Source organism: Vidua chalybeata, chromosome 1, assembly GCF_026979565.1.
Source record: "Vidua chalybeata isolate OUT-0048 chromosome 1, bVidCha1 merged haplotype, whole genome shotgun sequence".
Classification (NCBI taxonomy): domain Eukaryota; kingdom Metazoa; phylum Chordata; class Aves; order Passeriformes; family Viduidae; genus Vidua; species Vidua chalybeata.
In genome coordinates this window covers 3,062,148-3,078,279 of record NC_071530.1, presented here as the reverse complement: position 1 = coordinate 3,078,279, position 16,132 = coordinate 3,062,148, and the positions used below count along the sequence as shown (strand labels likewise).

The following is a 16,132-nucleotide window of genomic DNA, read 5'->3' as shown; positions in this document are numbered from 1 at the left end:
TCCTACAAATAATGAGTACGGATGAAAGCCAGAGGGAGGTTAGATTTCTGATGCTTGAAATAAGACCTGCCTGCTAAAAGCTTTCATTTCCTTTCTGGTTCACATGAGAAAGGGTTAAAAAACTTCATCTCCACCTCGAGCAGTGACTGAAGTCAAGTTACAAAATCTCTAGGAAGGGAACTTGCTCTTGTCTTATTGCATTCCTGTTTTCACAGAAGCTCTGGGAAGGTGGGGATGGGGAGAAATTATCACTCAGAGAGCTGGGAGTGAACCTGTGTCCACTTCCACTGAGCTGAACAGAAATGGGTGAGGGGTGGGATTGCATCACCTGAAGACTTTTCAGTTCTTCTCCTCCTCTGTTGGACTCCAAATCCTGTTATCACTGTGGTCACCCCTGGTTCTCATCTCTGGAGTCTCCATCCAGAGAGCTCCAGGTGAGCCCAGGAACACCCTGGGTGTTGGATTTTTGGTTTTGATTTAGAGATGGTGTCATTGAGATGGGTTTAAAAAACTTCTATTTTTAGTTTTATGTGAAGGGTGAGATAATACAGATGTTATAATTAATGTTATTATAATTAGAAGCTATTTTTAAATTATAATACATTATAATATGTTTCTTGGCTTATCAGCTTTTGCTACACTATGTTGAAAATGCCTTAGAGCCAATAATCTAAAATTACTCCTTGTGGGTCCTACTATAGTGCATCTTTCCTAGTTCTATTTCTCCAAAATATCTGGTCTTATTTGTAAGGTTATCTTTTGAAACTTGTTTCCAGCTCCACTTCTCTCTCAGCAATGTCTGTCCTATTCCATGGCATTTCTAAGTCAGCATTTCTTATTTCAAGGTTTGCACACGGATGCACACACTGTGTGAGCCTCCTGTCAGGCTTGGAGAATTCTCTACAAACCCATTTCCCACACCTGGGATCAGGAGAAAGGGACACATCGAGGCTCACAGCCCTTCTTCTGTGCCTCCCACCTGTCTCTGAGGAGCTGCCACGTGTCCCCTGGACATTCTGGCCCTGCAGATGAGACTAAACATTTCTGCAGCTCCTTCAGTCTGTGGCAACCCTTGGAATTGCATTTAATTAGAGTGGACACAAAGGCTTTATTTGCAGCAGCAGACTGCACAGTAATCCTCTAACAATTCCTGGGATCTGTTGGGAAAGAAAACTCTCATTAATAAAGACTTTGGTTACAACTCCTTGTTATGTGAGAGTTGCTGCAGAGCTCAGGGCTGCAAGAAATCACATCCAGATAAACATTCCCTTCATCTTTCTGCTCAGGCATTAGAGTGGGAAAACCCCTGACAAACCCACCACAGCTTTACAGGGTGTTTTGGGTATGCCAGGAGGGGTGGTTGCCACGTTTCAGCTTCATCCATAATGGATATTCCCAATAAATTGGATTGCAGTTCACCCTCTGATGTTAACGTGAGCTAACCAGAGCTCGTCATCCTTTTTGCTTTGTATTTACTTTTTGGATGGGAAAAGTGAACTCATGTGCTCCCCAGCCCTTTGTCTGTGTGGCCAGTTGCCCATTGCAGTGAAAGCCCAAAATTTCTGCCTTTTCTACAGGAAAAAAAACCCAAACAGAACAGCACAAAATAGTAAAAAACAGCCTGGGAATGGAGAATTAGTAAAGTGAATTTGTACAAAGCTGTCTATAAAGTCTAATTCAACTTTTCCAGGAGGAATGGACCAAAGAAAGATAATTATTTAGCCCCTCCTCCAGGGAATATCCCCTTTGTCGGGCAGGAGTCACAGCTCTTCAGGGCTCTTTCCAGCCATGATGAGCATTTTGTCACCTGGGGGGGGAATTAAGGCAGCAGAACTTGTTCCCTGATAACCCCCCCAACAAAAAACCCCACACTTTGTTTCCTAATGATGCCCAAAATTGTGATCTTTTTGGGTTATTTTTATTCCATCTGCCTTTGTCAGCCTACATCAGTGACTGCTGTGACATGTGAAGTTTATTGCTGTTATCACTGAGGAATAATGAATGATAGAGTTATTTATTTACTTCTTTAGTTAATGTGCCAAATGAACCATAAACTTGAAATCATCCAGTGTGAATCTGTTTGTTGACCTTGATTGAGTTAAAGGTCTGTGGACATTAAATTCACACATCACTGACCTTTTCCAGCTGAGTGCTGGGTGTTTAAGTTTGAAGCCATCCAACCACAGGCAGTGGAGTGGGATGAAAGCCTTCAGAGCCGGTGTTTGCTTGCTCTCTGTGGACTTGGAGGAATGGTGAAAAAAATCAGGTCAGACTAAACATAGAGCTCTGACTCAGCTAAAATTGAGGGTGATGTGTCCCACTGACAGAGAAGCTGAGGTACATCCCACTCTTTCTTTATGGGATCATAAAATCATTACGGTTGGGAAGGATCTCCAAGATCATCCAGAGGAGTCATTAGCCCAGCACTGCCAAGGCCACCACTGGCTCATGTCCCCAAGTGCCACATCTACATGGCTTTTAAGTATCTCCAGAGGACGGTGACTCAACCACCACCCTGGGCAGCCTGTGCCAGGATTAACCCTTTCAGTGAAGAAACTTTCCCTAATATCCAAACGAAACATCCCCTGGTGCTAACTGAGGCTGTTCCTCTTGTCCTGTCACTTGTTACTTGGGAGAAGAGCCACACCTGGCTGTCCCCTCCTGTCAGGAGTTGTGCAGAGCCACAAGGTCCCCACTGAGCCTCCTTTTCTCCAGGCTGAGCCCCTTCCCAGCTCCCTCAGCCTCTCCTGGTGCTCCAGACCCTTTCCCAGCTCCGTTTCCTTCCCTGGACATGCTCCAGCCCCTCAGTGTCATTTTTGTCATGAGGAGCCCAAAACTGAGCCCAGGGTTGGAGGTGTGGTCCCACCAGTGCCCAGCACAGGGGACAATCCCCACCCTGGTCCTGCTGGACACCCAATTCCTGATCCAGTCCAAGTGCCATTGCCCTTCCTGCCCACCTGGGCACACCTGGGCTCATGTTCAGCTGCTGTCACCAACACCCCAGGACCCTTTCCAGCCCCTCTGCCCTCAAACTGCAGTTTGGCTTGGGGTTGTTGTGAGCATCCACCTTCCCTAAAAGCTCACAAGAAGTCAGCACCAGCACCACAAATCCAAGATCTTCTCTATTTTGGTATTTAGCTGCTGGACACTCTTTTTTCAGAGTTTTGCTTATCATAGATAAATTTTCTTTTGGATTGTATGGCAAAAAAAGAGATGAGATTTTAAAGATTCTATGTATATTCAAGTTTACCTGAGCCTGTCACAAGCCCACTTTTCAAAAAAAGAGCCTCATTTGTTTTTTAAAGGTGATAAAACCAGTTACTCAGCAACAAATATTGGACCATTGAGGTGGATATACAATTATCCAGCTCAGGCATGAGATTTTGGTGAAGAGAAGAAGTGGCAGTGAAGTACTTGCTAATGGGCTTGGTGTAAAATCTGCTGCCTAAAAAAAATTCAGATATATTGTAGAACTACAGAGTGCTTTGCCAGACCTAATCAAAGTTAGAGTCGCATGAATTAATTTATAAAGTGAAAACCAGAGGTATTTATAGATAGATGTGAGATGAATCTGGCAAACGTTTAAGTCCAGAGAGTTAAAACTTCCCCTTGAAAAAGTCAGAATGTTTTGAAAACATTTCAATCTTTATTTTTTCCAGCAAGTGTTCTGCAAATCTCTCACGCTTCCCCTCGTGCCTTTTTAAGGTTAAATAAAATGGCAAGAAGAACTGTAAATCAAAACAACTCTATGGTATTTCAGATGAGCCAAGATGAAATTTCCAAAGATCTGTTTCCCTTTGGGGAAAAGAAATATTTGAGAATGAAGACAACTCCAAATGATTCCCCTTCTTCTAGTGTTTGTATTTTTATTTATTTTTAATTTGACTGCAAAACCACAATTATTTGTTTATACACTACTAATCAAGGCCCATTCCCAACCTAAAGGAAATTAAAATCTAAACCAGGCATGGCATGAAACAGGGAAGAGAGCAGGATAGGTTAATAGAAAATGGTAAGATTAATGTGTTAAATTATTTTAATCTTAACCCAAATTTACATCAAACAATTGTTCCTTCAAAGGATTGCTGGACTTTTTTTTTTTGTCTTAAAACCTTGACTGGCAAATATATCAACAGAGCAATAACTCAATGCATTTTGAAACAAGACAGGAAATTATTTTTGTTTTCTTAATTTATTTTCTCTGCCTATTTCTGATAAAAATATATGATTATCCCAAAACCCTCAGGAGGGGACACTGAATCAATCACTTCTCCTGTCTCCTCATGATCTGTTCCTGAAGTTCACCCCATGGATGTTTTTTCCTACATTACATTTAACAGGGACAGTATAAACTCAAGCCAAGGCTTGGCTCTCTTGACCTCATTCCCTTCTCTCCACCTCTTTGCAGCTGGATTTCTGAAAAGTTCTTTCCCATTCCAACCCCTTTAGAAGAGCTGGGGTTGGGAGCAGCCTCAGTTTCTGCCCATAGCAATGGTCAAGGTGTCCCCTCCAAGCTGAGAGTGTGTTGGTGACAAGGGGACACTGAGATATGTGCAAGTTCCTTTTTTTGGAGTAAAAATCACCATTTCCACGTTTTATGGTTGAGGCAGTTCATGAATTGCACGTTATGAGCAGTCCACGATTAATTACCTGAACATTTGTGGTCATTGCTGTATTACAAACACAAATTGATTAGGGCTGACTGAGGAGAAACCACTTGAGAGGGAAAAAGCCTTCTCACTGGGAATTCCCTGCTTTTTAGCTCCTTGATCTCCTAATCTGCATCAGAGATTCTGTTCTTATTTGATTTGGGGTTTGTTGTGCTTTGAATTAGCGTGAGAGCCAGGGAATAAACCACGAAGCACGGATCCCACTGCTCCTGGCATAAATATTAAAGCTGCCCTGCCCTACATAGCTGTGGTGTTGGTTAACCAGGCAGGGTTTCCAGAGCATAGAGCAGCAGAATTGCTCCTGATCTGTTGGAATCCAAAATGCAAAGAACTCTCAGAACTTTGTGCCTGTGAGCCAAAGCTTAGAATTAAACCCAGGATTTGATCTGAGACCTTGGAAAAGTCTCCCAAACTTAGGTGCTAGAAGTGAGAATGTGGATTTGTAGTTTAAAGCAGAGACATGTTGAGCTAAGTAAAGGAAAGTTTCAAGCTTTAGAGGTTAAGATATAGAAAAAATAAAAGTAGTTACAGAAGTAAACAAGGAGTTTAGAGTGCAGTGCTGTGGGTTTGTGTGTCATAACAGGATTGGCTAAGAAAGCTCACACTGTAGCATGAGTCCATAAGACTAAATATTTAAGGACTGGGTCAAAAACATAAATATCCTTATTGGCAGTGTTTTATTGGTCAATAACTCCTTAAAAGGTCTTGTAACTAAGAAGGTCTTGTGACCTTCTGAGCCATGCTTTAACGATGTGAGCCAAACTCACCCTTCCTGCCTGTGTAGAAGATAAAATAAATAAACCACATCATCAAAAACAATTCAGAGGTCCCATCTCAAATTCCTTCCAAAGTTCCCTACATGTGAATTATCACGCTGATCATCATAAAAAAAAATAAGTTGTGGGCTTTTTCCTAAGGAAATGGAGGGAAATTCTGATTTTTCAGCAGGCTCTGGGTTGCTCTCCCTCCTCTTGAGCGAATAAGGCAGGGTGCACATCTGTGCAATGGTCCTGGATAGCTCCAGCTTGCTCCACGAGGCTGTGAATCCCCAGGAAAGCCTCCCTGAGGATGGGCTTTGCTCACTGTCTCCTTCTGTGCCCTCCCTGCAGGCGTCCAGCACGCGGCCGGAGTGCAGCATCATGCAGGAGATCGAGGAGGAGCGCAGCCAGTGCCTGGCAGAGCTGACCTGGGACAACCAGACCTCAGGTATGGCAACGTTTCTGTCCTTCCCTGGCCAGCAAACCCACGTCCCCCAGCCTCACAGCTGCCTTGTCCTGGCTGTTTCCCAGCCCTTCTGCTGCTGGAGCAAGGATTCCTCCAGCTGCTCTTCAGCAGGGAGAGAAATAGCTGCTTCCAAAGTCATCCAAGAGTTCCAGCAGCTCTGCTGGCTGGGAATGCCTGACTGAGGCATTTCAGTGGCTTTAATCACAGTTGTCCACCTCTCTGAACTGGATTTTTTTCCTTGGGAATTGAAAGCCTGAAGTTCTCCTAAGTCTTGGATCACTCTAAGGGAAGTCACTTTGACCATCTCCTTTGATTGAACTGGCCTCCCTTCCCTATGCCAAAATTGCTCCTGTCTTGGGGGTGAAGCAGAGGGTGCTCCAAGGCTGTGAAGTATTTCTGGAGTTGGGACAGGCAGCTGAGATCCTCTCCTTGTTCATGGAGCACTCACCACACTGAGAAATCCCCCTGGAAGGGTCTCCAGTCTCCTTAACCCTCTTCCTGCTTCAATGATCAGGAAAGGAGGGAGGTTTTGGTGCTGCCCCATCCCATCCAACCCTGTCCTGCAGCAGAGCTGTCAGAACCCCAAATTAAGGCATCCAGTTGGATCTCTCCCCCTCCAAACACCTCTTTCAAGTTACCAGCCCCGTGTCTGCCAGCAAAAGGTGTGTAGGAACCCAAGTGAGACTGCCAGGATCCAGAAATAAGGGATTATTTTGCTGGGAAAAGGGGCTGGGAAGATGAATCTGAAATCCTGCTTGAGATTTGCATCCCTCCTCCCAAAGGAGGGAAAAGTGGAAGAGGAAACTCTCTATTGGCAATGTTTGCAGCCAGGCCACAGAGTGAAGGACTGCTCTGATGGAGCAGAATCCTGGGACAAGCTGATCCCAGGAGGAGCTTCACTGGATGCCAGGAAGGCTTTTGGCCCCTGCTCTTATCTCCTAAGGGATGGTTGTCTTTGATTTAGAAGCTGTTTCAAGTGTCCCTGTACAGTTAAATGGAGCCTTTTGAAGAAGTGTTCTTCTGGAATCCAGAGAAGGGAGAACTCAGGGTGGATAAAAACCTTCATCTGAAAGCCAGCTAAATGCTTCATTTCGTTTTCATGGATATTTAAAGAAATTAAATTAAATGTAATACATTAAAAGGAGAAAAAATAGTTGAAGTGACGATGCTTTTTCTGCTTTTCTAAAATGATTTTTCTCATTGGAAACTATAATCCAAAACAGCTTTTTCTTTTTTTTTTTTCCTTGTAACAAGAGAATTAAACCATTGGAAGTATTTTTCCCAATTCTGAAGTAAAGACACCCAGCCATGTTGAAAGTCATTAATGCCCAAAGCAAGTACATAGCAATGCTTTGGAAGGTTTTTTCCCTTGATGGAATGCTGAAATATTGGACTGGGATAAATCTGCATTTCCACCAGTCACTACTGATGAATTGGACTGATTCAGAAATTGCAGATTTAAGCACAGGAAAATGGTTTTGCCCATGGAGACAGTACTGCAACTGGAATGACAAGGGGGAATGGCTTCACACTGAAAGAGAGCAGGTTTAGATTGAATATTAGGAAGAAATTCCTTCCTGAGAGAGTCGTGAGGCCTGGCACAGGTTCCCAGAGAATCTGTGGCTGTTGTTGGATCCCTGGAAGTGTCCAAGGCCGGGCTGGACAGGGTTTGGAGCAATCTGGCCTAGTGGAAGATGTCCCTGCCTGTGGAAGGAGATGATTTTAAGGTCCCTTCCTTTGTGGGAAGCATTTGGCATCCATTTACCCCAAAACATCAGCAGGTATTTAGGAGCTCAATACCTGACTTTATCATCCAGACACTCAAAACTGCCCTGGAGGCAACAGAACAAAACAGATTTGTTGGCTCTTAAATGGGTGGATGAATTTATGGAGAACTCTGTTATGGGCTGTGTGCACAGATAATTTCCAAATACCTACACAGGATGTGTTTCCCCTTCAGAGTGCTCACAGCATGTGAGCACAAGTAGGTCAAGGAATGTGCTTTTCTGGAGTGGGGCTCCATAACTCAATAAGTGTGGCTGAGCTGTAAAATCAAACTTTGAACTTTGATGGGTGGGGGCAAGGGGGGAGTTTGCTGGAGAGAAATCTCATTAAGGTGATGATACGAGATCATATGAAGGTGATGACTGTTTTATCTGAGTGCTGCTGGGAAGAAAAATCCTAGTAAAACTCTGAGGAAAAACATGATTTTAACCCAGTTCCATCCTCCAGAACAGGAGGATGGAGAGCAATTGAGGCTCCCTGTGATCTGCAGTGTTAAACTTTGATTTATGGCCAGGTGGTTGCGTTGCCTTCTGTAATTCCCACCCTTTTCAGGAACAGGAGAATCACCTGAGGTTTAACCAGCAATTCATTATCCTTTCTAATCAAATGAGTGGAAATAAATGAGTGTCTCGGTACATTCTGGAAAGAAAGCTTTGTTTAGGAGCCATTATCAATTGTATTGATCAGAGGGGCTTAATCACAGGTGTAATTTGATGTGTCAGGCAGATTAGTCACTTGTTGAGAGCACTTGATGGTGCTGAGGTTGATCACTGGCTTGGGTTCAGCAGGTAGATTTCCACTGATAAACAACAACGTCCTTCTTAACCCTCTTTTTTTTTGTCTTCAAACACCCATCCCTTCCTCACAGGGGTTGAAGATGCATGAAATCCGGGTTTCTTTTCAGATTAAATTTCTTCCATCACTGGAAGTTGGATAAACCAGGTTGGACAGGGCTTGGAGCAACCTGGGATACTGAAAGGTGTCCCTGCCCTTGGCAGGGGGTTGGAAGGAGATGATCCATGCAAATCTATTCCCTTTTAGGAGTGTGATTCAGTATCCATGGATTTACCCATATTTGAGGAAGTTTGACAATTGCACTTGATAATTTTAAAGGTCTCTTCCAACCCTGATGATTCTGTGATGCTACAGCCCAGGGGTCACTAAATATTGCTTAACTCTGATGAGAAGTTTATTTAATTTGTTTTCCAGCACAGGAAAGGCTGCAGAAGATGCAGTGAGGGGGAAATCCACAGGGAAAAGCAGTTGAAGCTGGCAGTGAGTACAGAGGAGAACCAAACAGCAGCAAGATCAAAGTCTGGGCTTTTGAGGAAGTTTGTAACCATCAAAGGACACCCAACAGCCTCTCTGCAGGTGTGCAGGAAGGAGAATTTTATGGTGGCAGGGCTTGCCCAGTTTCTGGAGGGGTGTGTGGGGTGCAGTTTTGTGGCAGCACAGGGCTGGATTTGGCGAGCAGGACTGGCCTTGCACTCCTCTGCCCTGGTGTTCTTCCCATGCTGAAGTAACTGGCAGAGACATCAAATGCAAGGTGTGATTCAACACAGGGTGGGTTCTTTGCCATTAAAATCAGGAATAGGTAGACCAGATTCACATGGGCAAACAGCCATGGCATGGGAATGACTTTTGGCAAGGGATTTTCACTTGGGTTTGGGTATCTCTGGTGTGTTCTGGCCAGGTGTAGGCAGCTCTTTCAGGATGTGAAGAATCCTGTTCAGATTGTCTTGCTTGCTGTCAAAATATTTAAAATGAGGGGATATGTAAATATTTAAAATCTTAGTGAGCAGCTCAGGTGTGTAGGGAAATAAACCACATTGCACAGAAAATCTCTGTGCTGGTGTTCAGCGGCTTGGAGGGGATTTGGCAGCTGAGGTGAAATCGTGGCAAGGGGGTTGAACAAGATGACCTTTAAAGGTGCCTTTCACCCCAAACTATTCCATGATTCTGTATTTCAGGAGGGAGGAATGCAATTCCAGCCTCACTGAAAGCTGGGATTTAGCTCCAGGTGAATTTCCAGCTAGGATATGTGTGTGCAACACGGTGGCTGCTCAGCTGACAGTGCACTGAGCAGCAGGAGGGAAGCTCTCCCAAGGGTTGGGATAAGGGGCTTTGCTTCCCAGACCCACAGACAGAGGCAAATCCCTCTCTGTGAAGTGTGGTTGAGCTCCTGAAGGCTGCAAGGCAGGAATCACCACTGCACTGCTTCCTGCTGACTTTCACTTGCTTCTTTTATGTCATGCAAAAAGGAGTATTTCTGGTTTGTTGGGGGTTTTTTTTGGTTTGTTTGGGGTTTTTTTTTTTTTTGGTTTTTTTTTTTTTTTTTTTTGGTTTTTTTTTTTGGGAAAGCTTTGTTTCTCCACGGTTTTAATTTACAAACAGTTCAGCTTAAACTGAAGCAAACAAACTAAATTATAATAAATTTTTAAAAGTAGCCCTCTCTTTTTAAAAAAGCAGGAAAATCAATCAGGTCTAGGTTGGCTGGCTCAGCTCATTATCCGTTTATCCCATTATTGCTAATTAATTTGCTCGGCAATCAGATACTCTTTCAGAAGCAGGAGAGTTATTTAGGGGATAGCAGCTGAATTAGGAGCCATGACTCCTGTCTGGGTGGGATCAGCAACTCTGGAGACCAAGAGCTGTGCAGGAAGCACGGCCTTCATGGCATCACAGAATCATGGAATGATTTGGGTTGGAAGGGACCTTAAAAATCATCTCATTCCAACCCCCTTCCATGGGCAGGGACACTTTCCACTATCCCAGGTTGCTCCAAGCCCCATCCTGCCCTGGCCTGATAGCCCTAGTCCTTCAACACTGCACTTTTTTGTTTGCCCTCTAGGCCTGTCTGACTTGGAAACATAATAAAACCCAATACAAATGTGTGAAAAATGGAAAACATGGTGAAAAATAGCGCCATTCCCCCTCCCAATGCCTGTTGATATCTGCTTACATTGCACATGCCTCACACTTGTGAGATAAAGATGAGTTCTGCAAGCTCATCATCACTACTGTGACATGTTAAAAAATCCAGGTGGGAAATGGCCCATGCTGTTGGAATACTGCTTTTGCTGTTCCACGGTGGAGGCTGGCTAAAAAAACCAAATTTGGAGCCTGGGGTGGGGGGGGGTCTCTATCAGCCCTCCCTAAGAAAGTCAAATCAAGTTTGATGGGAGGAGAAGCAGTGAACAACATATGGAAATTAAAAATCAAGCTGGAAAAAAACACTGATGAAGTTTAAATTAGGAGCCTGTTTATTCATCACCATCTGTTTATAGTGCAGCAAGATAAGAAATAATTAATAGTTCCTTGCTTGGAAAAGTTCAAGTGAATTCTCACCTCCCCGTTGCATAAACCATCGTGGGGCAGATGAGGTGCCTGTGGGATTTGTGGGACAATCCTGCTATCAGCAGCTCTCCCGGTGCTGGAGAAGGCTGATCCAGCTCAAGAATTCCAGAGAGTGCCCAAACTAGGGTGGGGAAAATCTGTGGATGTGGCACTTGAGGACGTGCATCAGTGGTGAGCATGGTGGTGCCAGGTTGGTGGCTGGATTTGGTGACCTCAGGGGTCTTTCCCACCCTCAAAGATTCTGTGATTCTGTCACTTCAGAGCTGTGTAGAGCTCTCATAAGTCTTCTGCCATATTCATCCACCTCTTAAAAAATCCTGGGACAACAGGAATGGCATTAAATGGCAGCTGTTGGTCTGCTAAATCAAACCCTCAATCAACATATTAAAAAAAAAAAAAAGCAGTTTAGCTCAGTGTTTGATCTTGATGGTCTCTCTAAAGGCAAAAGGACCTGCTGGACTTTTTGCCACATTCTCTTTTATTAATTATTAATTTCATTTTTAATTTTGCTGGACTTTTTGCCACATTCTCTTTTATTAATTTTTAATTTACTTTTTTTTCTTCCTGTAACTCCAGCCTAGGTGATGCAAAGGGTCTCTTAGTTTCATTCTTGCTCTGACCAGCAGCACTGGGCAACTCCCAGATGTGACATCAGTCCCCTCCATTCCTTGGCAGGGTGGCCTCTCCTACAACAGTAGAAAATTCAGCCATGGGACATCAAGACTTTAAACCCCAGACTCTCATGTAGGATCAGTGCCAAAGTCAAGCTCCCTTTTATTTAGCAGGAATTTTTCTCCCAGTTCTTTGGCAATGATCACGATACACAGTAGGACAGGTCCATCCAAATGCTCTTCCTTCACCATTCCCTCATCTCTCTGGGACTCTTCCCAAACACCTTCATGCTTCAGCTCTTACAGAGCTGGAACCCACTCCCCCAAAAACTCAAAATAAAGAAATCTGCCATGGGTTTTTCAGAGGAGAACTTTTGCAGACTCTGCTGTGAAAGCTGGCCCCTGAAACATGAGGAAGGAGCAGCATTGTCACAGTGGTAAAACCAGCCTGAACCTTGAGAACCAAGCCCAGACTTTGGTGTTGGCTGCTTTGCTCCAGCCTGAAGCTGATGCTGTTCTTCCAGACCAGGAGTTTCTTTCTGAGGAAACAGTAATCAGCAAAATTTTCCCTAAAAATGGTTCTTTTTCTGTCCATCTTTGCTCCATGGGCAAACAGCCATGGCATGGGAATGACTTTTGGCAAGGGATTTTCACTTGGGTTTGGGTATCTCTGGTGTGTTCTGGCCAGGTGTAGGCAGCTCTTTCAGGATATCATGAATCCTGTTCTGATTGTCTTCCCTGTTGTCAAAATATTTTAAATGAGGGGATATTTAAAATACTTAAAGTCTTAGTGAGCAGCTCAGGTGTGTAGGGAAATAAACCACATTGCACAGAAAATCTCTGTGCTGGTGTTCAGTGGCTTGGAGGGGATTTGGCAGCTGAGGTGAAATCGTGGCAAGGGGGTTGAACAAGATGACCTTTAAAGGTGCCTTTCAACCCAAACTATTCCATGATTCTGTATTTCAGAAGGGAGGAATGCAATTCCAGCCTCACTGAAAGTTGGGATTTAGCTCCAGGTGCTTGGGATTGGGATTTAGCTCCACCTCTCCCGTGAGCACTGCTAATTCCCAGTTGAATTTTGGGGATGTGATTCAGTGGTGAACACTTGCCTCAATGCCTTTAAAATGTTTTTTCCAACCTCAACAATTCCATGTTTCCAACAATGGTCCCTCAGTTGCCTGACTGAGCCCACCCTTCACTGAGTTGAAGTGCAGACTCCCACCAAAAACAGGATGAAATTCCAGCACAGACCCACACAGCACCTCATCACTCCTCCCTGTGGAGCTCAGAGCTGATTTTCACCTTGACATCACCTTTCCACAGATATTAAGATGTTCCAACATGTGTTTTCTGCCTTAAAACACAGCAGGGGTGGAGGCTTTGCCTTGGTTTTGCCTGTTGCTGACTCCAGGCTGGAAGCTCTCTAAGAAGCAGCAGGGTTTGTTTGATTTGGGAACAGCTGTCCCAGGGTTTGTCAGGATTAGCAGCCACTTAGTGGATATAAATTTATGTTGGAAAAGGCATTTTAGTTTGGAGAATGTGCCACACTTTTAAATGCCAGCAGAAATTTTAGTTCCTCTTTTTTTTTTAACATAATAGATAAATGCACACAGCCTTAGCCATGCAAAGGTTATAGAAATAAGGAGAAAGTGGCATTGGTGCAATGCAAAATAAATTCCAAGTATTTTCAAAGTTCTGGATGAATGGCTCAGATTTAATCCATCCATGCAGAGGTTTCTGACAGCAGCCTGTGTTTGTCCCTCTCAAATTCCATGAGATTTTTTTTGGTTAAAAAGACTCTCCTTCCTCATCTTTTATTTTAGTTTTTATATTAATATTGACTGTATCAGAGCACTTTCATGTTGGTATCCACCCTTTTTACCTGGGATAAGTACACTGGGGAATATTGCACACACCAGAAGAGAAGCTGGGGGAAGCATTCCTAGAGGCTGAGCCAGTCATCTTTGCTATGAATTTCTCTCTGGAGATGCCAGTGTGGGAAAAACCATCTAGGAAGGTACCTAAATTCAAATCCAGTTGTCTACAATTCCTGGAAGAGCAGAGGGATTTGAGTGAGGAAAGCCTGGATCAATCCTTTAAGCATGCTCTGTGTCAGAGCACTGGAGATCTTGTTTAGAGGCTGCTGAGGAGATAAATCATGGTTTTGGCAACGCCCTGGGTAAACCTTCATCTTAAATCTTGGACCTTTTCTTTCAGTTTACATGTTCTGGAGTTAGGCAGAAGAGCTCAGACAAATTTGATTTATGAAAAGGAGGGATTTAAAAAGCCGAGTGTTTATTTAGTTTGTTGGTTTAAAAAGGCTGAAAGATTACAAACTTTTTTTTAAAAACAAAATTGTTTCCCAGTAGATGTTGATGGAAAATCTCATAGGATTTTCATGCTTAAAAATCACCCTCCAGCAACAGTCACTGGTGATTTCTTTCATGTTGATTAGACTGACTCAGTCCAGGGGCTTTAAGGTGAGGTTTCCTTCTTATGCCTTTGAGTCAAATTTCTGCAAAAGTTTAGGAAGAAAGTTATTTTTTAATATATTCCTGTTGAGTGCCTGGACAGCTTCTACTTGTGTTGCAGGATCATCCTTCTCTCTTTCAGGATTTTTCATAGAGGAGCACAGAGGAAAGAAAGAGGAAACAATTTCTATTTCTGCTCCTTGTTTTTCCCATGTGGAATGTGTTTGGAGAATTGTTTACCTGGGGTGATTTCTTGGTTGGATTCTGGTGAGGATTGTTTGAGCCTGATGGCCAATCCAACCCACCTGTGGCTGGACTCTCAGAGAGGGTCACGAGTTGTGAGTTAGAAAAGTAGGTTTGTAGTTTTAGTATCTCCTTTAAATAGTATATGAATGTATTATAGCATAGTTATAATAAAGAAATCATTCAGCCTTCTGAGCTGGAGTCAGACATCAGCATTTCTTCCCACTGGGTTCACCTGCATTTACAATATACTTGCAGAAGTATAAACCAGGTTTTATAGTAATTAATGGTGTTCTTGTTATAGAATCATGGAGTTGTTAAAGTGGAAAAGACCTTTAAGATCATCAAGTCCAGCTTGTGGGAAAATTGAAATCACAGGCTTGCCACAGATATTGAGGCAAAGTCCAAAGCAAATTCTTTTCACTTATCCTGAATTTTGGGATCCTTTTTGCTCTCTGTGCTTGCTTTTCTGCTGAACTGGAGCTGCAAATCCCTCAGTGAGCAATGAGCAAAGGAGCATCAGGGCACCAGCAGAGCTCATGGGTGGTGGGAAGGAAATGCCACCGTGCCAGGGGTCACAGCCCTGGCAGCATTGTGGCTTTCCTGCAGCTGCTTGGCTTCTCTGTCACATCCTGCCTGCAGGGCTGGAGGCAGAGCAGGCAACACAACAGGCAAAAAAAAATACCCAAATTAAACACAAAGATGTGGAAAGCTGGGAGGGGATGGGGTTGCTGCAGAGCAGACTGTCAGTGGTGATACAAATAAAAAAATAAAAAAGGTGGTGAGATGGAGCTGGGGGAAGGAGAGATGCCCAAAGGATGCTGGAGTGTGAGTGGGAACGGGGACAGGAGGGACAGCAGTGATTTTTTCAGGGGAGGGAGGGAGGGTGCACTTAGTCAAACCTCAGAGCCAAACTAACCCCAGTAAATCCAATCTGTCACAGAAAAAATATGGTAAAACCCTACTCTGCAAGCCCAGGGCAGGATGGGGTAGAATTAAACCCACCAAAGATACACGGGGGAAATGACAGGGAGCTGTTTCCATGCTGGAAGCTACTGAGTAGACTGGGACATTTCAGCTTGAAAAAGAGATGCCTGAGGAGGGATGTTAAAGAGGATTTTATGGGTTTTCTCCCCAGAGAAAGGGATATTGTGGTTAGGCTGTGAATATTTCTGTCTTTGTAAAAGAACTGAGCAATTACTAGTGAAAGCAGCAATGAGCAGGTTCAAAGTGAATTCAGAAAAGGATATAATTTTTCTGTCAGTGGACACTTAAATCACGCAATGTCCTGACACGGGAGGTTGTGAATTCTAAAATTATCCTGGGTTCAGAATCAAAATCCAATTGCATTTAATTTACAAGATTTATGGCAGAAAAAGAATTTATCTATGGTATTTTTTGTTATTTCCTACAACTTTTAAATAGAAAATCATCCCTTATTTGGGAGGTCTCTACTCTCTGGAGTCTGTGGTGGCAGTGGTGGCCCAAGGCTGATGGTGGGTTTTCCTCCACTGAGGTTAAATCCAAACTGCTTGGGTGGTGCTGAGTTGTGGATTGTTGCAGGCATCATCTTTTGGGGTCTGCTCCCCTCAGTCAGGGAGAGATCAGTGCTCAGCTGGGACAGGGAGATGGATGCAGAGATAATTGGCTGTAATGAGATGCTTGTAACGAGGCAAGCCAGGGTGAGCAGCAAGGTTGGGCTTCTCAGGGGGACAATAAATGTCCCCCCGTGGCTGTTTACAGTCCTGAGAACTTGGAAACTGCTTGCTGG

The 16,132-nt window shown here is 43.8% G+C and overlaps 1 protein-coding gene across 1 annotated transcript in view; it reads left to right on the top strand.

Moving 5' to 3' along the window:
- Positions 1 to 16,132, top strand: part of VIPR1 (vasoactive intestinal peptide receptor 1) — a 100,759-nt gene that overhangs the window by 32,160 nt on the left and 52,467 nt on the right. Inside the window, exon 2 of the mRNA XM_053943370.1 lies at positions 5,780 to 5,876. Within this exon, the coding sequence (XP_053799345.1) occupies positions 5,780 to 5,876 (97 nt within the window). The remainder of the gene's footprint in view (positions 1 to 5,779; positions 5,877 to 16,132) is intronic.